Source organism: Heterodontus francisci, unplaced genomic scaffold, assembly GCF_036365525.1.
Source record: "Heterodontus francisci isolate sHetFra1 unplaced genomic scaffold, sHetFra1.hap1 HAP1_SCAFFOLD_405, whole genome shotgun sequence".
NCBI lineage: Eukaryota > Metazoa > Chordata > Chondrichthyes > Heterodontiformes > Heterodontidae > Heterodontus > Heterodontus francisci.
The window spans coordinates 1,479,381-1,502,647 of NW_027141857.1; the positions used below are offsets into that span (position 1 = coordinate 1,479,381).

Sequence of the window (23,267 nt, forward strand, 5' to 3'; positions counted from 1 at the left end):
ATCTTTATGTCGTCATTGTCGACAGGAATAGTGCCGGAAGACTGGAGGATAGCAAATGTTGTCCCCTTGTTCAAGAAGGGGAGTAGAGACAGCCCTGGTAATTATAGACCTGTGAGCCTTACTTCGGTTGTGGGTAAAATGTTGGAAAAGGTTATAAGAGACAGGATTTATAATCATCTTGAAAAGAATAAGTTCATTAGAGATAGTCAGCACGGTTTTGTGACGGGTAGGTCGTGCCTCACAAACCTTATTGAGTTTTTTGACAAGGTGACCAAACAGGTGGATGAGGGTAAAGCAGTGGATGTGGTGTATATGGATTTCAGTAAGGCGTTTGATAAGGTTCCCCACGGTAGGCTATTGCAGAAAATACGGAAGTATGGGGTTGAAGGTGATTTAGAGCTTTGGATCAGAAATTGGCTAGCTGAAAGAAGACAGAGGGTGGTGGTTGATGGCAAATGTTCATCCTGGAGTTTAGTTACTAGTGGTGTACCGCAAGGAACTGTTTTGGGGCCACTGCTGTTTGTCATATTTATAAATGACCTGGAAGAGGGTGTAGAAGGGTGGGTTAGTAAATTTGCGGATGACACTAAGGTCGGTGGAGTTGTGGATAGTGCCGAAGGATGTTGTAGGGTACAGAGGGACATAGATAGGCTGCAGAGCTGGGCTGAGAGATGGCAAATGGAGTTTAATGCGGAAAAGTGTGAGGTGATTCACTTTGGAAGGAGTAACAGGAATGCAGAGTACTGGGCTAATGGGAAGATTCTTGGTAGTGTAGATGAACAGAGAGATCTTGGTGTCCAGGTGCATAAATCCCTGAAGGTTGCTAACCAGGTTAATAGGGCTGTTAAGAAGGCATATGGTGTGTTAGCTTTTATTAGTAGGGGGGTCGAGTGTCGGAGCCACGAGGTCATGCTGCAGCTGTACAAAACTCTGGTGAGACCGCACCTGGAGTATTGCGTGCAGTTCTGGTCACCGCATTATAGGAAGGATGTGGAAACTATGGAAAGGGTGCAGAGGAGATTTACTAGGATGTTGCCTGGTATGGAGGGAAGGTCTTACGAGGAAAGGCTGAGGGACTTGAGGTTGTTTTCGTTGGAGAGAAGGAGGAGGAGAGGTGACTTAATAGAGACATATAAGATAATCAGAGGGTTAGATAGGGTGGATAATGAGAGTCTTTTTCCTCTGATGGTGATGGCAAACACGAGGGGACATAGCTTTAAGTTGAGGGGTGATAGATATAGGACAGATGTCAGAGGTAGTTTCTTTACTCAGAGAGTAGTAGGGGCGTGGAACGCCCTGCCTGCAGCAGTAGTAGATTCGCCAACTTTAAAGGCATTTAAGTGGTCATTGGATAGACATATGGATGAAAATGGAATAGTGTAGGTCAGATGGATTCACAGGTCGGCGCAACATCGAGGGCCGAAGGGCCTGTACTGCGCTGTAATGTTCTAATTCTAATTCTAATTCTTTATTATAAGAAACCTGGTTGGTGTATATTATTCAGGGATAAACAGTATATGATTGATTGCATCAGTATCTGGGTAAACATTTAAATAGTGACCTGTGCAGCAGTGGGACTAGAAAAGACAATGCACTCCTCCTGCTTTGGTCTTAACAAGAGACTGATTACTGTGATAAGTCAAAAACTCCATTATTGTGCATCATGTGACTACCAGGATGGTATCAGCTGCACTCAATGAACCCTGATCTCATCCTGTCTTGCGATTCCTCTGTTCCTGCCTGTGAATGATCATGATGCCAATGCCTTCATTATGCAGTAGTCCAATTTGTCTGCTTTATCACAAGGTTCACAGTGTCTGACTGGGTAGACAGTTGCTAAGAGACCAAGACTATCTACTGCAGACTAGACTGCTGACCCCATTGTGAAATACCAGAGATCTAATGAGGTACATGCTCCAACCAGTATCACAGTAAACAAAGCATGGGGCACGCTGAAACAAAGATCTCTCAGTGTTGGCCTCTCAGATAGTGCAACAATCTATCAGCAAAGGAGCAGCAAGGCAATCATCAATGGTCTTCTGCTTGTTCCATTACTTTCCAATTTGAAAAGCAAGAAGGAAATGGAGGAAACCAAAATGTAGCTTCAAAAATGGATGCTGCAGGCACCCACTTTCAGCCCCTGCACATCTTCTGCTAATGAATGAAACAAGCTGTAGTTTTCTAAAAACCTTTCCATTTACTGTAATTTTCTGCCGTGTTACATCAGCCTACCTTAACATGCCCCTCCAACAAAAAACGTCTGCACAATGCAATAAAATGTGGTTTATTTATGACATGATCTTTACATGTCAAAGTGTTTCTATTATCTTGCCTGGAAGGTGTGCATCTCACATGCCCTAACCTAATGCTCCATCCGAGTACTCTGAGTGGGGGGTGGGCAGACAGGCTCTGAGTGGGGGCGGGTGGGGGGGCGGGGGCGGGGGACAGGTGTGGTGGTTGTTCAGTGAGGACCTCACAGAATGGAGGTCCTGTTGCACTCCTGGGCAGAGTGTTCTGAGATGCACTGGCTTAGCGGGAGACGGCCCAAGCAGGCATTGGCTGGCACAGCTGGTTTCACTGGCATCTGACAAATTCTTTGAGGGGGCAGATCGAGTGTGGTGGGCATTCCTGCAGGACCATGAGTGATCTCAGTGAGAGGAGGCTCGTTCTCTATGTCTCTCTCTCGAGCTGGTCCCCCCATCTGTCCAGCCTTCAGCTAGTACCTCGACAAGTAACATTACAGAATCACAGAATCGTTACAGTGCAGAAGGAGGCCATTCGGCCCATCGTGCCCACACTGGCTCTCTGAAAGAGCAATTCACTCAGTTCCATTCCCCTGCCTTCTTCCCATAACCCTGCACATTCTTCCTTTTCATAATGGTCTAATTCCCTTTTGAATGCTTCAATTGAACCTGCCTCCACCACGTTCTCGGGCAGTGCATTCCAGACCTTAACCACTCGCTGTGTGAAAAAGTTTTTCCTCATGTCACTTTTACTTCTCTTACCAAATACTTTAAATCTGTGCCCTCTCATTCTCGATCCTTTCACAAGTGGGAACAGTTTCTCTCTATCTACTCTGTCCAGACCCCTCATGATTTTGAATACCTCTATCAAATCACCTCTCAGCCTTCTCTTCTCCAAGGAAAACAGTCCTAACTTCTCCAATCTATCTTCATAACTGAAATTCCTCATCCCTGGAAACATTCTCCTGAATCTTTTCTGTACTCTCTCCAATGTCCTCACGTCTTTCCTCAAGTGCGGTGTCCAGAACTGAACACAATATTCCAGCTGAGGACGAACTAGTGTTTTATACAAGTTCAACATAACTTCCTTGCTCTTGTACTCTCTGCCCCTGTTAATAAAGCCCAGGATACTGTATGCTTTATTAACCGCTCTCTCAACCTGTCCTGCCACCTTCAATGATTTATGCACATATACACCCAGGTCCCTCTGCTCCTGCACCCCCTTTAGAATTGTACCCTTTATTCTATATTGTCTCTCCATGTTCTTCCTATCAAAATGAATCACTTCACATTTCTCTGCATTGAACCTCATCTGTCACCTGTCTGCCCATTCCACCAACTGGTCTATGTCCTTTTGAAGTTAGAGTCATACAGCACAGAAACAGGCCCTTCAGCCCATTGTGTCTGTGCTGGCCATCCAGCACCCAACTATTATAATCCCATATTCCTGCACTTGGCCTGTAGCCTTGTATGCTGTGGTGTTTCAAGTGCTTATCTAAATAACTTCTTAAATGTTGTTCCTGCCTCCACCTCTTCAGCCAGTGTGTTCCAGATTCCAACCACCTGCTGGGTGAAAAGGTTTTTCCTCAAATCCCCTCTAAGCCTCCTGCCCCTTACCCTAAATCTATGCCCCCTGGTTATTGACCCCTCTGCTAAGGGAAAAAGTTTCTTCCTATCTCACCTATCAATGCCCCTCATAATTTTGTATACCTCAATCATGTCTCCCCTCAGCCTTCTCTGCTCGAAGGAAAACAACCCTAGCCTTTTCAGTCTCTCTTCATAGCTGAAATGTTCCAGCCCAGGCAACATCCTGGTGAATCTCCACTGCACCCTCTCCAGTGCAATCACATCCTTCCTATAGTGTGGTGTCCAGAACTGTACACAGTACTCCAGCTGTGGCCTAACTAGCATTTTATACAGCTCCATCTTAACCTCCCTGCTCTTATATTCTATGCCTCGGCTAATAAAGGAAAGTATCCCATATGCCTTCCGAACCACCTTATCTACCTGTGCTGTTGCCTTCAGTGATCTATGGACAAGCACCCCAAGGTCCCGCTCACCTTCTGTACTTCCTAGGGTCCTACCATCCATTGTATATTCCCTTGCCTTGTTAGTCCTCCCAAAATGCATCACCTCACACTTCTCAAGATTAAATTCCATTTGCCACTGCTCCGCCCATCTATATCGTCCTGTAATCTAAGGATTTCCTCCTCACTATTTACAGCACCACCAATTTTCGTGTCATCTGCAAACTTACTGATCATACCTCCTATATTCACGTCTAAATCATGAATGTACAGTAAAAACAGCAAGGGTCCCAGCACCGATCCCTGTGGTACACCACTGGTCACAGGCTTCCACTCGCAAAGACAGCCCTCGACCATTACACTCTGCCTCCTGCCACTAAGCCAATTTTGGATCCAATTTGCCAAATTGCCCTGGATCCCATGGGCTCTTACCTTCTTAACCAATCTCCCATGCGGGACCTTATCAAAAGCCTTACTGAAGTCCATGTAGACTACATCAACTGCTTTACCCTCATCAACACATCTGGTCACAAAGAACGAACAAAGAACAAAGAACAGTACAGCACAGGAACATGTCATTCGGCCCTCCAAGCCTGCGCCGATCTTGATGCCTGCCGAAACTAAAACCTTCTGCACCTCGGGGGTCCGTATCCCTCTATTCCCATCCTATTCATTTATTTGTCAAGATGCCTCTTAAATGTCTCTATGGTACCTGCTTCCACCACCTTCCCCAGCAACAAGTTCCAGGCATTCACCACCCTCTGTGGAAAGAACTTGCCTCGCACATCCCCTCTAAACTTTGCCCCTCTCACCTTAAACCTATGTCCCCTAGTAACTGACTCTTCCACCCTGGGAAAAAGCTTCTGACTATCCACTCTGTCCATGCCACTCATAACTTTGTAAACGTCTATCATGTCGCCCCTCCACCTCCGTCGTTCCAGTGAAAACAATCCGAGTTTATCCAGCCTCTCCTCATAGCTAATACCCTCCAGACCAGGCAACATCCTGGTAAACCTCTTCTGTACCCTCTCCAAAGCCTCCATGTCCTTCTGGTAGTGTGGCGACCAGAATTGCACGCAATATTCTAAGTGTGGCCTAACTAAAGTTCTGTACAGATGCAGCATGACTTGCCTATTTTTATACTCTATGCCCCGACCGATGAAGGCAAGCATGCTGTAATGCCTTCTTGACCACCTTATCCACCTGCGTTGCCACTTTCAGTGACCTGTGGACCTGTACGCCCAGATCTCTCTGCCTGTCAATACTCCTAAGGGTTCTGCCATTTACTGTATACTTCCCACCTGCATTAGACCTTCCAAAATGCATTACCTCACATTTGTCCGAATTAAACTCCATCTTGCCATTTCTCCGCCCAAGTCTCCAACCGATCTATATCCAGCTGTATCCTCTGACAATCCTCATCACTATCCGCAACTCCACCAACCTCTGTGTCGTCCACAAACTTACTAATCAGACCAGCTACATTTTCCTCCAAATCATTTATATATACCACAAACAGCAAAGGTCCCAGCACTGATCCCTGCGGAACACCACTAGTCACATCCCTCCATTCAGAAAAACACCCATCCACTGCTACCCTCTGTCTTCTATGACTGAGCCAGTTCTGCATCCATCTTGCCAGCTCCCCTCTGATCCCATGTGACTTCACCTTTTGTATCAGTCTGCCATGAGGAACCTTGTGAAAGGCTTTACTGAAGTCCATATAGACCTAACAGCCTGGGATACAATCATCTGGGCCTGGGGATTTATCCACTTTTAAGCCCGCTAAAACAGCTAATACTTCCTCCCTTTCAATGTTAATATGTTCAAGTATATCACAATCCCCCTCTCTGATCTCTACACCTACATCGTCCTTCTCCATAGTGGACACAGATGAAAAGTAATCATTTAAAACCTCACCTATGTCCTCCGGCTCCACACACAAATTGCCACATTGGTCTCTAATGGGCCCTACTCTTTCCCTGGTTATCCTCTTACCCTTAATATACATATAAAATGCCTTAGGATTTTCCTTTATCTTGCCCACCAGTGTTTTTTCATGTCCCCTCTTCGCTCTCCTAATTACTTTAAATACCACCCTACACTTTCTATATTCCTCTACTGCCTCTGCTGTTTTCAGCGCTCGGGATCTGCCACAAGCCTCCTGTTTTTTCCTGATCCAATCCTCTATATCCCTTGACATCCAGGGTTCCCTGGGCCTGTTAGTCCGACCCTTCACCTTAACGGGTACATGTTGACTCTGGACTTTCACTATTTCCTCTTTGAATGACTCCCACTGATGTGATATAGACTTTCCTACAAGTAGCTGTTCCCAGTCCACTTTGGCCAGATCCTGTTTTATCATATTTAAATCGGCTTTCCCCCAATTCAGTACCTTTATTTCTGGTCCATCTTTGTCCTTTTCCATAACTACCTGAAATCTGAGAGTTATGGTCACTATCCCCGAAATGCTCCCCCACTGACACTTCTACCACTTGTCCGCCTTCATTCCCTAGGATTAGGTTCAGTATTGCCCCTTCTCTTATAGGACTTTCTACGTACTAGCTCAAAAAGCTCTCCTGTATGCATTTTAAGAATTCCGCCTACTTTAAGCCTTTTGCACGAAGACTATCCCTAGTTAATATTGGGGTAGATGAAATCCTCTACTATTATTACCCTATTATTTTTACATCTCTGTGATTTGCCGACATATCTGCTCCTCTATCTCTTCCTGATTGTTTGGAGGTCTGTAGTACACTCCCAGCCAAGTGATTGCCCGCTTTTTGTTTTTAAGTTCTACCCATATGGCCTCATTTGAGGAACCTTCTAAGATATCATCCCTCCTGACTGCAGTAATTGACTCCTTGATCAACAGTGCAATGCCGCCTCCTCTTTAACCCCTCCCCTGTCTCGCCTGAAGGTTCTATACCCTGGAATATTGAGCTGCCAGTCCTGTCCCTCCCTCAACCATGTCTCTGAGAGCAATAATATCATAATCTCATGTGCTAATCAATGCCCTCAATTCATCTGCCTTACTAGTAAGACTCCTTGCATTAAAATAAATGCAATCCAGCCTTGCATTTTTCACTTGTGCCTTAATAGGTTTATATTTGCTCTGCCTTCCAGACAGACTCACTTTCTGTTCTACATCACCCCCTACTGTACCTCCACTCTGTATCCCATCCCCCTGCCAAATTAGTTTAAACTCCCCTAAACAGCACTAGCAAACTTCCCAGCAAGGATGCTTGTCCCATTCCGGTCCAGGTGCAACTTGTACAGGTCCCAACCTTTGCCTGAAACAGACCCAGTGATCCAGGAAACTAAATCCCTCCCTCCTGCACCATCTCCTCAGCCACACATTCATTTGCTCTATCCTCCTATTTCTAAACACACTAACACATGGCACCGGGAGTAATCCAGAGATTACAACCTTAGGGGTCCTGCTTTTTAATCTACTATCTTGCTCCCTAAGTTCTTGTTGCAGGACCTCATCCCTTTTTCTACCTAAGTTGTTGGTATCAATGTGTACCACGACCTCTGACTGTTCATCCTCCCCCTTCAGAATGTCCTACAGCCGCTCTGACATCCTTGACCCTAGCACCAGGGAGGCAACATACCATCCTGGAGTCACGTTTGTGACCACAGAAACGCCTATCTGTACCCCATACGATAGAATCCCTTATTACTATAGCTCTTCCACTCCTTTCTCCCCCCTGCTGTGCAGTTGAGCCAACCTTGGTGCCATGGACCTGGCTGTTGCTGCTTTCCCCTGGACAGTGTTATCAAGCAGAACTTGCTTAGCAATAACCTGCTCAGTAACGCTCAGTTTGGGTTCCGCCAGGGCCACTCAGCTCCTGACCTCATCACAGCCTTGGGCCAAACATGGACAAAAGAGCTGAACTCAAGAGGCGAGGTGAGAGTGACTGCCCTTGACATCAAGGCAGCAGTTGACCAAATATGGCATCAAGGAGCCCTAGCAAAACTGGGATCAATGGAAATCAGGGGGAAATTTTCCACTGGTTGGAGTCATACCTAGCACAAAGGAAGATGGTTGTGGTTGTTGGAGGTCAATCATCTGAGCTCCAGGACATCACTGCAGGAGTTCCTCAGGGTAGTGTCCTAGGCCCAACCATCTTCAGCTGCTTCATCAATGACCTTCCTTCAATCATAAGGTCAGAAGTGGGGATGTTCGCTAATGATTGCACAATGTTCAGCACCATTCGCGACTCCTCAGATACTGAAGCAGTCCGTGTAGAAATGCAGCAAGACCTGGACAACATCCAGGCTTCGGCTGATAAGTGGTAAGTAACATTCGCGCCACACAAGTGCCAGGTAATGACATTCTCCAACAAGAGAGAATCCAACCATCTCCCCTTGATGTTCAATGGCATTACCATCGCTGAATCCCCCACTATCAACAGCCTGGATGTTACCATTGACCAGAAACTGAACTGGAGTAGCCATATAAATACCGTGGCTACAAGAGCAGGTCAGAGGCTAGGAATCCTGAGGCGAGTAACTCACCTGACTCCCCAAAGCCTGTCCACCATCTACAAGGCACAAGTCAGGAGTGTGATGGAATACTCTACACTAGCCTGGATGGGTGCAGCTCCAACAACACTCAAGAAGCTCGACACCATCCAGGACAAAGCAGCCCACTTGATTGGCACCCCATCTACAAACATTCACTCCCTCCACCACAGACAAACATTGGCAGCAGTGTGTACCATCTACAAGATGCACTGCAGCAATGCACCAAGGCTCCTTAGACAACACTGTCCAAACACACGACCTCTACCACCTAGAAGGACAAGGGCAGCAGATGCATGGGAACACCACCACCTGCAAGTTCCCCTCCAAATCACACACCATCCTGACTTGGAACTATGTCACCCTTCCTTCGCTGTGTTACGAGGATTTTGTTTGTATTAAATCTTAGGATTGTGTTTTTAAAAATTGGAAAAGGATTTCAGTGGACATTGAGATATCTGCAAACAGTTGAACTTTATGGATGTTTTGAAAGGAAGTTCAACTAAAGCTGAACTGGTAAACAAGGACTGGAATGCAGGTAATATCAAGGAAACCAGCAGGGGGTTGACCTCAGAGCTACCCTCTGTTATGACAAGAGAAAATTTATGACTGGGCATGTGACCTGTTTCAGGAAGGTTTTGGTTTCAGTTTGGAACTTTAAATAATCTGTGGGTTTAGACCAAATGCAGGCATTTGAAATTTGATTTTGACCTGCCTGGAGATCAGAAGAAGACCCAGAAAAAGGATTACCTCTCTGTAAAGGAATCCTGTATCTCAAGAAGAAACCCTGTATTTCAAATGTGGCAAATTCCTATTGCCTCCTGTCTCTGAAGAATCCCTGCATCAAGCTGTACTGTTACCTCCTGGGTTTAAAAAATCTAGAATATTGGAAGAAACCTTTTACTGCTAGAGTGCTGCTGTAAGACCAAAGAAGATCCTTGTTGCTGCACACCTGATGGAAGACCTTATGTGAAGCCTTCTGCTGTTGAAATTCTTTGAATGCTTACCCATCACAGACTGTTCATCAACCTCGCCGGGAAAGGCTGAGTGGCATCCAACTATTTGACTTTGGGACACCTCACCAAACCAAAGAACTCCCTTCCAGATTGTGACAGCATAAGTGTTTTATTATTCCTTACGTTCCTATGAAATAGCTGTGAACAAAAATCCTTTTTTCCCCCCCCAGTTAACCGGTTTTTGGATGTATGTGCATGAGGGCGAGGGAAAATAAGGAGCTTTAATATCTCAATTCATATATAGATTTACTTCATTATTGGTTAAGACTTGGTTTTATAACAAAACCTGGTTGGTGTGCTTTATTCTGGGGACAAATAGAGTTTCTAATTGGATGTTTCGGTAAGTAGGAAAATTTATTGATATACTGTGACCTGTGGAGAAGTGGGACCGAATTAACAGTACACTCCTCCCACCTCGGTCGTAACAACCGTCACTGGGTCAACATCCTGGAACTCCCTTCCTAACAGCACTGTGGATGTACCTCACACGCCACTCTTAAACAAAACATTTCAGGTACCTAAATGATGGTAGAACATTCTTTCCACCGAAACTGAAATGGGATCATGTTGAATAGGTGAGACACCAAACCTCACACCATTCTCATAACACCTTCACCTACCTTAACACCATGCTGAACATCAGTTCCCTTCTCCACTTCACGGTCTGACACTGCAACAGATTAAACAGAAATAAACAATTATCACAGAATTGTTACAGTGCAGAAGGAGGCCATTCGGCCCATCGTGTGCACACTAGCTCTCTGAAAGAACATTTCCCTCAGTCCCATTCCCCCGCCTTCTCCCCGTAACCCTGCACATTCTTCCTTTTCAGATAACTGTCTAATTCCCTTTTGAATGCTTCAATTGAACCTGCCTCCACCACGTTCTCAGGCAACACATTCCAGACCTTAACCACTCGCTGTGTGAAAAAGTTTTTCTTCATCTCACTTTTGCTTCTGAGTTAAAATGAAGCAATAGACAGCGAGAAGGACACGACCTAATGGGCATGGTCACATCAACCAGTCCTAAAGACAGAATGATATATAGCAACAACTTACACAAAATGGCTGAGGGGTGGGGGGGAAACGGGGAATATTGCGATATGAAAAGGCAGCATTGCTATATGATCAGGGCATCAATACAATATGATCAGACTTGGTGAGGGAGAGCCACAGGGTAAAAATAGTATCCCTGCATTAATGGAAATGATAGTCTGGGATGTTTAATGATATTCTGTCATCCTAGCCCCTCGCCTGAAGAAAGGCAGACCGTTCTTTTTAAAACAGTGCGCCGTGGCAATGATGTATTTTATATTTTTATCTTCCAATTATTAAGGGGTGGCCATTCTGTCCTAAGGTTTAGTTCCACCAGGATAACAATCATTTTTACATATCTAGGATAGGGGGCAGTCTCTTCACTGAACACAAACCCCTTTCCCCAAACTCTTAAAAATGCTTTGAACTTTGCAACTTTCCCCTTGGTATGTGGTGATTGTTGGTCTTTAACTAGTGACTCGCACTTAACTGGAGCTTCACACCGGACTGTCTCAATAATATTATTGAGATTGGGCAGAGGTGGGAGGACATCAACCTTGAAGAGTGCAACATCCAAGAGAAAGAACATTTTGGTGCAGTGTCTGGGGAAAATCTCCAATAGCTCTGGACTAATGATCAGCCTGATGAAAATATCGAGGGTAAAGGCAGATGCCAGTGTTCTGAATGAAGAAAGAATCTTTTATCCCTTTGAAATGGCAATAGGAATGGAGATAATCAAATGCCCAACACAAAAAGCCTTAAAAATGAATTCATCAAATTGATTACCTGAATAATGTCATGTTTACAAATCTGGTCTACTAGGATGTACAAATGATATTCGGAAAATGTACAATAATCTTTTTCCGTTTGCTTTATTCCCTAGTCCCCATTCCTGGGTCCCAGCTCAGCACACACCATGTAACCTAAGGGTACATAAGCCTATTTACAGTGGGACCATGTGGAAATGACCAAAAGGTGGTTGTCACCCAGTATCACCCCAAAACAGCAGAGCCAAGGCAGGGGAGTGAATGAGGAAGGGAGGCTGGACACCAATCGACAAATTTCCAGCATTTTGCATCACCATTCTGAAAGATTACATACAGCCCTTAATCACTCCATTACTCTATTCCCAGGTGAAAAAGACAAGGTGGACTCTGGAACTGTGATCTGCTCTAAAACTCACCTAATTCTGATAAGGCTTTTTCAAGAGCAGATATCCGCTGAATTAAAGCAGGTTGGCTGTCAGATGTATGTCGAATACGTTGAAGAGCTAACACAGCATCTGGATGCATCTGAGCTTCACCATCAGAGACCACAAATGAGGTTGTTTCCATCAGTTCAACCTCAAGTTTTCCCAAAGGCTCAAGTTTTTCAGTTGAATGTGCTTCAGCTGAAAATGTGGCAGGCGAAGGTTCATGTATCCTGGAGGGAGTCTGCACTTTGCTGCCTGTCTCTTGGGGCAGAGCAATTTTACCTGAAGTTTCAACATTGATATCTGATGCCTGCATTGGGCCAACTGGAGCCTTGGCCTCAACACTTGGTGCCTGGACAGTATTGACAGGAACTTGGGTTGTTGGAGATAATGTAACCTGCTCAAAATGAACAGAACAAAAATGTTTCAGAAATAAGTCATCTTTAACCAGCAGAGAGAACTTTAAAAGAAAACTGAAACACTTTTCTTTTACATCATGTGCAGAATCATCCAGGGGATCCACGAGAGTGTTATGGAGAATCTTCCAACTGACAAACTGCTGTAATTGCTCAGGAGTTTTATTCTAAAGACAATATAGAATAATAATTCAGTTTTATACAAGTGAATTAGTCAATATCTATCATTACTACCCTTGCCATCTTAACCAAACACATTACTACATTCCAAATTATCTCCTTTCACCTGCATCTCTTTAAATTACCATGAATTTAACATGTGTGCAAGGTGTGAAAAACACAGAGATGAGATCCAGGGGTGGGGCCTATGGGAAATCATGAACGATTTGACAGTGCTGTAGTATTGCACCCTTTTTTCCCATAGGAATCCTGCGCCCTTTCAGAGAAGTCAATATGTCCCAATGATCTCAGCTCCTTTTCCCCTAGCTTTACAGAAATCTGAAATCCAACTCACCAAGGCTCCTTCGACAGCACCTTTAAAACCTGCAACCTCTACCACCTAGGACAAGGGCAGCAGACACATGGGAACACCACCAACTCCGAGCCACACAACATCCTGATTTGGAAATATATCGCTGTTCCTTTACCAAGAGAATGGTGAGAATGTGGAACTCACCTCCATGAGGAGTGGTTGAAGTGAATAGTATAGATGCTTTTAAGGGGAGGATAGATAAGCAGGAGGGAGAGGAGAATAGAGGGTTATGCTGAGTTAGATGAGCAAATACGGGAGGAGACTTGAGTGGTGTATAAACGCCAGCATGGACTAGTTGGGCCAAATGCCCTGTTTATGTGCCATATATCCTATGTAATTCCTTCATCACTGCTAGGACAAAATTCTGGAACTCCCCCCACCCCACTACAGCATTGTGGGTGTACGCCAAGGATTGCCACAGTTCAAGAAGGCAGCTCACCACGACCTTCTCAAGGGCAATAAGGGATGGGCAATAAATGCTGGCCTGGCCAGCGATGCTCAGATCAAACGAACAAATGAAAAAAAATATTGGCATGTGAATGCGTAAAGTGTGAGATGAACAAAAATTTGAAAATTGGTGGCATCAGACACCATTCTGATTTAGCACATCAGGTATTTCTTACCTGCTATTTAAAAGTTAGCAGACTCACCTGGCTCAATGTTGAGGTACATCTACAAATTAACCAGCTAAACATCACAAAGAGAGTTGTTTGGTCGGACAGAACTTGAGTATTGCTGAAAATAAAGACATGTTGTCGAAGCTTTTCATCTTGCACTCATCAGGACAATCCACAAGAATACCAATGTAAGAGAAAATAACTTTATACTGTATAAGAAGACAGTGCTGATTGGTTGGCAAATGAACTCTCATTGGTAGATGCGTTGCCATGGAGAATGCACCGGTTTATGGTGATTTGACAGTTAACTGTCAAGCTTTGTTTGAAATTTAAACCAGGTAGCTTGACTCTAATTGGTCAAGGCATTGCTGAGGAATGAACTAGCGAATAGTTGTCACTTATTTTGTTCAGCTGAAACAGGCACAATGTGTGTACATGTTCTTTCTGTCTGCAAAGAACAAGGCCCTGTGTATTAATATATGTAGCTTCCAGTGTGCGCAAATGCGCCAAACTGCGAGCCCTACTGACAATCTTAAATTTGTTGTCAGCGTAATTCTTAGCACACGGAGGATTATTTAGCAAATGTTGTCCAATCTCGGAATCACATCTATTGAGGGACACTGTTTTGAGTTATTCAATCACAGGGGCTGGTTGGGTACGGCCTGTACCTCGCCCGTTGTGAACAGCGGAAGGGAGATGTTGTTTGATATGATCTGCCAGTCTTTGGGATGTACGGTCTATATACCTAGCATCACACTGGCACTGAAATTCATAGATCACATTACTCATTTGTCTTTTTGGCTAAACGGCAGCATCCTGTTAGTGGCAAACACCACATGTGTTGCTACTGCATAGCAGCAGCGTGAAACAGCTAGCTTCACCTGTTGCTCAAATTTTGGGATACATTACCCTGAAAAGTGCCCAGTCTACCACAGATTACCCTGGCACTAACAGGATGCTGCCGACAAGCCAAAAAGACGTCCTGCCTATCACACAAATGAGTAATGTGATATATGAATTTCAATGCCAGTGTGATGCTAGGTATATAGACCGTACGTCCCAAAGACTGGCGGATTTGATCAAACATGTCCCCTCTGCTGTTCACAACGGGCGAGGTACAGGCCGTACCCAACCAGCCCGTGTTTGCATAACTCAAAACACAGTGTCCCACATTAGATGCGATTCTGCAGTTGGACAATGTTTGCTAAATACTCCTCATTGTGCTAAGAGTTACGCTGACAACCAATTTAAGAGTATCAGTAGGGCTCACAGTGTAGTGCATTTGGGTGCACTGGAAGCTACATATATTAACACACAGGGCCCTGCTCTTTGCAGACAGAAAGAACATGTACACACATTGCGCCTGTTTCAGCTGAACAAAATGCCTTGACCAATCAGAGTCAAGCTGCCTGGTTTAAATTTCAAACAAAGCTTGATAGTTAACTGTCAGTCATCATAAACTGGTGCATTCTCCATGGCAATGCCTCTACCAATCAGAGTTCACTTGCCAACAAATCAGCAGTCTCTTCTCTTACAGTATAAAGTTGTTGCTTCCCCTTACATTGGTATTCTTGTGGATTGTCTTGATGAGTGCAAGACATAAAGCTTTGACAACATGTCACTATTTCCAGCAATCACAGAGATTCAGAGGTGAGCACAGCAAATCACTTTTATACAAGTTAAAATCCACAATTTTTTAAAACAAAAGCTAACTATTTACTGCTATTTTTATGCAATATTATTACAGTATTTACTTTAGTAGTTAATCTATGAAGATACTGCTTACACGACAGAGTAGAATCTTCAAGTGAAGTGAAGGTTAGATGCTGGGAGAGTAATTGTGCTAGAGGATGTCTCCATAAACCAGCTCGAATATTAAACTCATACATTCTGCCTTTTTTGATAGATTTTGATTATCATGCTCCACGTAGACATTTACAATATAAACAGCTTTGATAAACTTTGATAATCCTGCCAGTAATGCTGCTGCAGTGCTGCCATTGGTGACGGTGCAGTTACAGCATGACAAGATTACACAGGCAGATATAAAATGCAGACACTGGGATTCCTAATGGAAAAAGTTGGCAAGAACTGTGCACAGAGGCAACATTTTTAATGCATCATGGATACAAGCATCAAGAGGACACCAAGTATTCAGAGTCAAATAATCACTACAGTTCTCCAAGATATATGTGCTCCTCTAATTCCAGCGTCCTGTGCATTCAAAATTTTAATTGCTCCACCATTGGTGGCTGTGCCTTCAGCTGCCTGGGCCCCAAGCTCCATAAGTCCCTTCCTAAACCTCTCCGCCTCTCTTTCCTCATTTAAGATGCTTCTTAAAATGTACCTCACCTGTCCAAATATCATCTTCTGTGGCTCAGTGTCAACATTTTTGTCTGATTTACACTCCTGTGAAGCACCTTGGGATGTTTTACTACATTAAAGGCACTATATAAATGCAAGTTGAGTGATCAGGGGTGGGGGCCAGGACGGCAGGCGATCAAGGACATGGGAACAGATCCAAAGATAAGTTTCAAAAGGGAACTGGATAAATTTTTGTAAGGCTATGGGGAAACAGTAGGGGAGTGGGTCAAATTGGATAGCTCTTTCAATGAGCTGGCACAGGTACAATGGGCTGAATGGCCTCCTTCTTTGTTGTATCATTCTATGATTCTATGCTTTCCTACAATCATTGGCTTTATAATGTTGCGAATTCCTGCTACTTGTCTCTACATTAATGGGATTCATGTCTGAAAACATTGCTACACTGGGTTCACCACACCCTACAGCCCCTAGCTTTCAGCTCACCACCACCTTCTCAGGGGCAATTAGGGATGGGCAACAAATGCTGGCCTTGCCAGTGACACTCACATCCAATGAAAGAATTTAAAAAAGTTCCCTCCTGCTCCTTGTTCATAGTTGTCGTCTGCCTGTAACATATTCAGAGGCATCGACTTGAGTGAGAAAAGCTGTGAAATTGTAAGGATTAAACAAAAGCACATTTGTCAGTATTTAACCTGTAATTCCTTCTTATATCTGAAAACATCATCGATTGTTCAGTATAAAGAACATAGAACAAAAGAATGTGAAATGAATATTGAGGCATGAATGCTGTCCTCACCAGTAGCTCATTTATCAAACTTATGTGATTCGACACCTGAAACACACAAGAGAAAAAAAGGTGAATGAGCACAGGTTCATGAAGCAGAGCTTCCCAATGTCATAGAGATCACATTAACATACTGGTAAGTTTGGCTTTTCTCAGAAGACTTAAACTTTCACTTTGGACTTCATTCTCCAATTACAATATAATTCCAGATTCATCTAACACAGCCCATAATACCCAATACCCTACAGAGTGAGGCAGTGTGAACTCAGTGTTGCGCTGAGATTTTAATTGAGTGTGATCGGCACAGTGCAGAGGGGTAAAGCATGGAAAGACAAGAGCTCCTTCAATCTTGAGTAGTGATGAAGGGCGACAATGGTGTTGATTCTCCTGGTGTTGGTAGGTTGGTAATAGAACCATGCTGCTGCCACCAACCCACAGAGACTTGCTGTTGTCAATATATATGCAGGGCAGCTTTGGAGCAATATCATCATTCCTGATAAGTTTATTGCAGCTGGGAAGGAGGGAAATTCAGAGCTGCAGTGTTCAAACTCTGCAGCAATTTCAAGGGGTGCAGGTGTTGCTGCTGAACATTCTGAAGGGGGAGGGTGAACAGTCAGAGGTCGTGGTTCACATTGGTACCAACAACATAGGTAGAAAGAGGGATGAGGTCCTGCAACAAGAATTCAGGGGGCTAGGTAACAGATTAAAAAGGACCTCAAAGGTTGTAATCTTTGCATTACTCCCGGTGCCACTTGCTAGCGAGTGTAGGAATAGCAGGATAGAGCAGATGAATGCGTGGCTGAGGAGATGGTGCAGGAGGGAGGGCTTTAGTTTCCTGGATCACTGGGTCTGTTTCTGGCAAAGGTGGGACCTGTACAAGTTGGACGGGTTGCACCTGAACTGGACCAACATCCTTGCTGGGAGGTTTGCTAGTGCTGTTGTGGGGGAGGGTTTAAACTAATTTGGCAGGGGGATGGGATACAGAGTGGAGGTACAGTAGGGGGTGATGCACAGTCAAATATAAAAGAGAAACTGAGTCAGTCTGGAAGGCAGAGCAAATATAGACCTGTTAAGGCACAAGTGAAAAATGCAAGGCTGGATTGTATCTATTTTAATGCAAGGAGTCTTACTAGTAAGGCAGATGAATTGAGGGCATTGATTAGCACATGGGAAAATGATATTATTGCTATCACTGAGACATGGTTGAGGGAGGGGCAGGACTGGCAGCTCAATATTCCAGGGGATAGAATCTTCAGGGTGACAGGGGAGGGTGTAAAAGAGGAGGTGACATTGCACTGTTGATCAAGGAGTCAATTACTGCAGTCAGGAGGGATGATATCTTAGAAGGTTCCTCAAATGAGACCATTTGGGTAGAACTTAAAACCAAAAGGGGGCAATCACTTGGCTGGGTGTGTACTACAGACCTCAAAACAGTCAGGGAGAGATAGAGGAGCAGATATGTAGGCAAATCACAGACAGATGTAAAAATAATAGGGTAATAATAGTAATAAAGGCGTCTGCAAACGCGACATGAAGTCCTGTGACATTGATCACAAGTCGTGGGAGTCAGTTGCCAGCGTTCGCCAGAGCTGGCGGGCAGCCATAAAGGCGGGGCTAAAGTGTGGTGAGTCGAAGAGACTTAGCAGTAGTCAGGAAAAAAGACAGAGGCGCAAGGGGAGAGCCAACTGTGTAACAGCCCCGACAAACAATTTTATCTGCAGCACCTGTGGAAGAGTCTGCCACTCTAGTATTGGCCTTTATAGCCACTCCAGGCGCTGCTCCACAAACCACTGACCACCTCTAGGTGCTCTCGAGACAAGGAGGCCAAAGAATAATAGTCGGGGATCTCAACTTCCCCAATATCAACTGGGATAGTCTTAGTGCAAAAGGCTTAAAGGGGGTGGAATTCTTAAAATACATACAGGAGAGCTTTTTGAGCCAGTATGTAGAAAGTCTTACAAGAGAAGGGGCAGTACTGGACCTAATCCTAGGGAATGAAGCCGGACAAGTGGTAGAAGTGTCAGTGGGGCAGCATTTTGGGGATAGTGACCATAACTCTCAGATTTAAAGTAGTTTATGGAAAAGGACAAAGATGGACCAAAAATAAAGGTACTGAATTGGGGGAAGGCCGATTTCAGTATGATAAAACAGGATCTGGCCAAAGTGGACTGGCAGCAGCTACTTGTAGGAAAGTCTACATCAGACCAGTGAGAGTCAAAGAGGAAATAGTGACAGTTCAGAGTCAACATGTACCCGTTAAGGTGAAGGGTAGGACCAACAAGTCCAGGGAACCCTGGATGTCGAGGGATATAGAGGATTGGATCAGGAAAAAACAGGAGGCTTGTGGCAGATCCCGAGCGCTGAAAACAGCAGAGGCAGTAGAGGAATATAGAAAGTGCAGGGAGGTATTTAAAGTAATTAGGAGAGCGAAGAGGGGACATGAAAAAACACTGGTGGGCAAGATAAAGGAAAATCCTAAGGCATTTTATATGTATATTAAGGGTAAGAGGATAACCAGGGAAAGAGTAGGGCCCATTAGAGACCAATGTGGCAATTTGTGTGTGGAGCCGGAGGACATAGGTGAGGTTTTAAATGATTACTTTTCATCTGTGTCCACTATGGAGAAGGACGATGTAGGTGTAGAGATCAGAGAGGGGGATTGTGATATACTTGAACATATTAACATTGAAAGGGAGGAAGTATTAGCTGTTTTAGCGGGCTTAAAAGTGGATAAATCCCCAGGCCCAGATGATTGTATCCCAGGCTGTTAGGTCTATATGGACTTCAGTAAAGCCTTTCACAAGGTTCCTCATGGCAGACTGATACAAAAGGTGAAGTCCTAAGTTCATCTGCCTTACCTACTGCACTTCTTGCAATAAAACAAATGCACCTCAGACCACCAGTCCCTTTGCGTACATCTGCTCCCTGCCTACTCTTTCCCTTAGTCACGCTGACTTCATTATCTAGTTCCTTACAGGCTTTAGTTACTACCTCCTTACTGTCCACTGACCTCATTTGGTTCCCATCCCCCTGCCACATTAGTTTAAACCCTCCCCAACAGCGTTAGCAAAAGCACCTCCAAGGACATTGGTTCCAGTCCGGCCCAGGTGTAGACCGTCCAATTTGTAATAGTCCCACCTCCCCCAGAACCGGTCCCAATGTCCCAAAAATCTGAACCCCTCCTTCCTGCACCATCTCTCAAGCCACGCATTCATCCTGACTATTCTTTCATTTTTACTCTGACTATCACGTGGCACTGGTAGTAATCCTGAGATTACTACCTTTGAGGTCCTACTTTTTAACTTGGCTCCTAACTCCCTAAACTCTGCATGTAGGACCTCATCCCGTTTTTTACCTATATCATTAGTGCCTATGTGCACAATGACAACTGGCTGTTCACCCTCCCCCTTTAGAATGTTCTGCAGCCGATCTGAGACATCCCTGACCCGTGCACCTGGGAGGCAACATACCATTGGGGAGCCTCGTTTTCGACCACAGAACCGCCTATCTACTCCCCTTACAATCGAATCCCCTACGACTATAGCCCTTCCACTCTTTTTCCCGCCCTTCGGAACAGCAGAGCCAGCCACGGTGCCATGGACCTGGCTACTGCTGCCTTCCCCTGGTGAGCCATCTCCCTCAACAGTATCCAAAACGGTATACTTGTTTTGGAGGGAGATGACCGCAGGGGACTCCTGCGCTGCCTTCCTGCTCTTTCTCTGCCTTTTGGTCACCCATTCCCTTTCTCCCTCAGCAATCCTAATCTGCGGTGTGACCAATTCACTAAACGTGCTATCCACGACCTCCTCAGCATCGCGCATGCTCCAAAGTGAGTCCATCCGCAGCTCGAGAGCCGTCATGCGGTCTAACAAGAGCTGCAGCTGGACACACTTCCTGCACGTGAAGGAGTCAGGGTCATCAGCCATGTCCCTGAGCTCCCACATTGAGCAAGAGGAGCATGATACGGGTCTGAGATCTCCTGCCATTTTTAATCTTAAGTTTAAACTTAGTTAAATGAAAAAGGAACGAAAAGTTTCTACCAATCACAATAAAACCAGAGAAATCGAAAAAGCCTTACCTTATAAACACCCCACCGAGTCCTTTTTTTTTGGTTAGAGGAGGAGGGCGGGTGGGAGACACTACAAGTGTGGTGTCTCGGGTTCAGAAACCGCCCAAATATATAGTGTTTTACTTACCCAGCAGCCCCCTGGCCTCCGCCGAAAAACAAAAGGAAATTAAATTTACTTTCAAACGGACTTTCCCAGCTGCTCACTCGCTCACAAGCTGCTCCCGAAAAAGCTGCTGCAGAGACTGGATAGGCTAGGGTTGTTTTCCTTAGAGCAGAGAAGGCCGAGGGGGACCTGATTGAGGTGTACAAAATTATGAGGGGCATTGATAGGACAGATAGGAAGAAACTTTTTCCTTTAGCGGACAGGTCAATAATTCGGGGGCATAGATGCAAGGTAAGGGGCAGGAGGTTTAGAGGGGAATTGAGGAAAAAAATTTTCACCCACAGGGTGGTTGGAATCTGGAACGCACTCCTGAAGAGGTGGTGGAGGCAGGAACCCTCACAACATTTAAGAAGTATTTAGATGAGCACTTGAAACGCCATAGCATACAAGGCTACGGGCCAAGTGCTGGAAAATGGGATTGGAATAGTTAGATGCTTGATGGCCGGTACAGATACGTTGGGCCGAAGGGCCTGTTTCTGTGCTGTATAACTCTATGACAGACAGCAGTGGCCAAAGCGTCTGACAGAGCAACAGCCTCGAAAGCATCAGCAGCTGCAAGGCTCCCCAATTATTGGATACGTCAGTGGAGATCCTGTTGACAGATGATGTTTAGAAGGTTATATTTTCGTGCTCTGTGGACAGCAAGCTTCACACACGGTGTATCAGGCAGTCTAGCCAAAACCACTAAACACTGTCAATGAAGGAGGAGCTTCAATGATCTCACTAAACTGCCCATATTGTTTACAGCTCAGATACTAATCCATGTTTTCTGCCACCAAACACAGCCGTCACTCACCTTCTTACTCCTCATATACTCCTCCTCTCTCAACACCTGCGGGTCAGCAAAATTCACTGATGCAAAGGGAACCTTCTGCAAATACTCAAGCACCACCTTAACTTACAATCACTGCCGAACCACAGGGCATCTGCTTATTTTCAAGGAACTCCAAATAAAGGAAAAATGCAGTGGCTTCCCTCAACGTGGTAGAAAGTTAAATAGGACAAGAGCACATTCCAGACAAGGGCCTTCAATATTTTCGTCACTCCCTGCAACAAAAGAAACCTCATCCATACCTATCATTCAGGATGTGGAATCAGGGAGGAATAATACATCACTCAAAACTCAGAGCCCACTAGAAGACAAAGCTTTAGATGTTGTAGGCAGACAGGAACACCTGTGTAACAGTGAGACAGACAGGAGAGGGCGTGGGAGACAGTGGGACAGACATGAGAGGCTGTGCGAGACAGTGAGACAGACAGGAGAGGCTGTGGGAGACAGTGAGACAGACAGGAGAGGCTGTGGGAGACAGTGAGACAGACAGGAGAGGCTGTGGGAGACAGTGAGACAGACAGGAGTGGGCGTGGGAGACAGTGAGACAGACAGGAGTGGGCGTGGCAGACAGTGAGACAGACAGGAGTGGGCGTGGCAGACAGTGAGACAGACAGGAGTGGGCGTGGCAGACAGTGAGACAGACAGGAGTGGGCGTGGCAGACAGTGAGACAGACAGGAGTGGGTGTGGGAGACAGTGAGACAGACAGGAGTGGGTGTGGGAGACAGTGAGACAGACAGGAGTGGGTGTGGGAGACAGTGAGACAGACAGGAGTGGGTGTGGGAGACAGTGAGACAGACAGGAGTGGGCGTGGCAGACAGTGAGACAGACAGGAGTGGGCGTGGCAGACAGTGAGACAGACAGGAGTGGGTGTGGGAGACAGTGAGACAGACAGGAGTGGGCGTGGCAGACAGTGAGACAGACAGGAGTGGGTGTGGGAGACAGTGAGACAGACAGGAGTGGGTGTGGGAGACAGTGAGACAGACAGGAGTGGGTGTGGGAGACAGTGAGACAGACAGGAGTGGGCGTGGCAGACAGTGGGACAGACAGGAGTGGGCGTGGCAGACAGTGAGACAGACAGGAGTGGGTGTGGGAGACAGTGAGACAGACAGGAGTGGGCGTGGCAGACAGTGAGACAGACAGGAGTGGGTGTGGGAGACAGTGAGACAGACAGGAGTGGGTGTGGGAGACAGTGAGACAGACAGGAGTGGGTGTGGGAGACAGTGAGACAGACAGGAGTGGGCGTGGCAGACAGTGGGACAGACAGGAGTGGGCGTGGCAGACAGTGAGACAGACAGGAGTGGGTGTGGGAGACAGTGAGACAGACAGGAGTGGGTGTGGGAGACAGTGAGACAGACAGGAGTGGGCGTGGCAGACAGTGAGACAGACAGGAGTGGGTGTGGGAGACAGTGAGACAGACAGGAGTGGGTGTGGGAGACAGTGAGACAGACAGGAGTGGGTGTGGGAGACAGTGAGACAGACAGGAGTG

At 45.5% G+C, this 23,267-nt stretch overlaps 1 protein-coding gene across 4 annotated transcripts in view; it reads right to left on the reverse strand.

Moving 5' to 3' along the window:
* The window catches only part of LOC137365575 (glutamine-rich protein 2-like), a 236,765-nt gene that overhangs the window by 181,971 nt on the left and 31,527 nt on the right, over positions 1–23,267 (reverse strand). For all 4 annotated transcript variants that reach the window (XM_068027956.1, XM_068027955.1, XM_068027954.1 and 1 more), the window contains exons 3-6: positions 16,729–16,764; positions 12,536–12,625; positions 12,034–12,439; positions 10,437–10,486 (exon numbers count right to left, since the gene is read on the reverse strand). In XM_068027956.1, the coding sequence (XP_067884057.1) occupies positions 10,437–10,486; positions 12,034–12,439; positions 12,536–12,625; positions 16,729–16,764 (582 nt within the window). The remainder of the gene's footprint in view (positions 1–10,436; positions 10,487–12,033; positions 12,440–12,535; positions 12,626–16,728; positions 16,765–23,267) is intronic.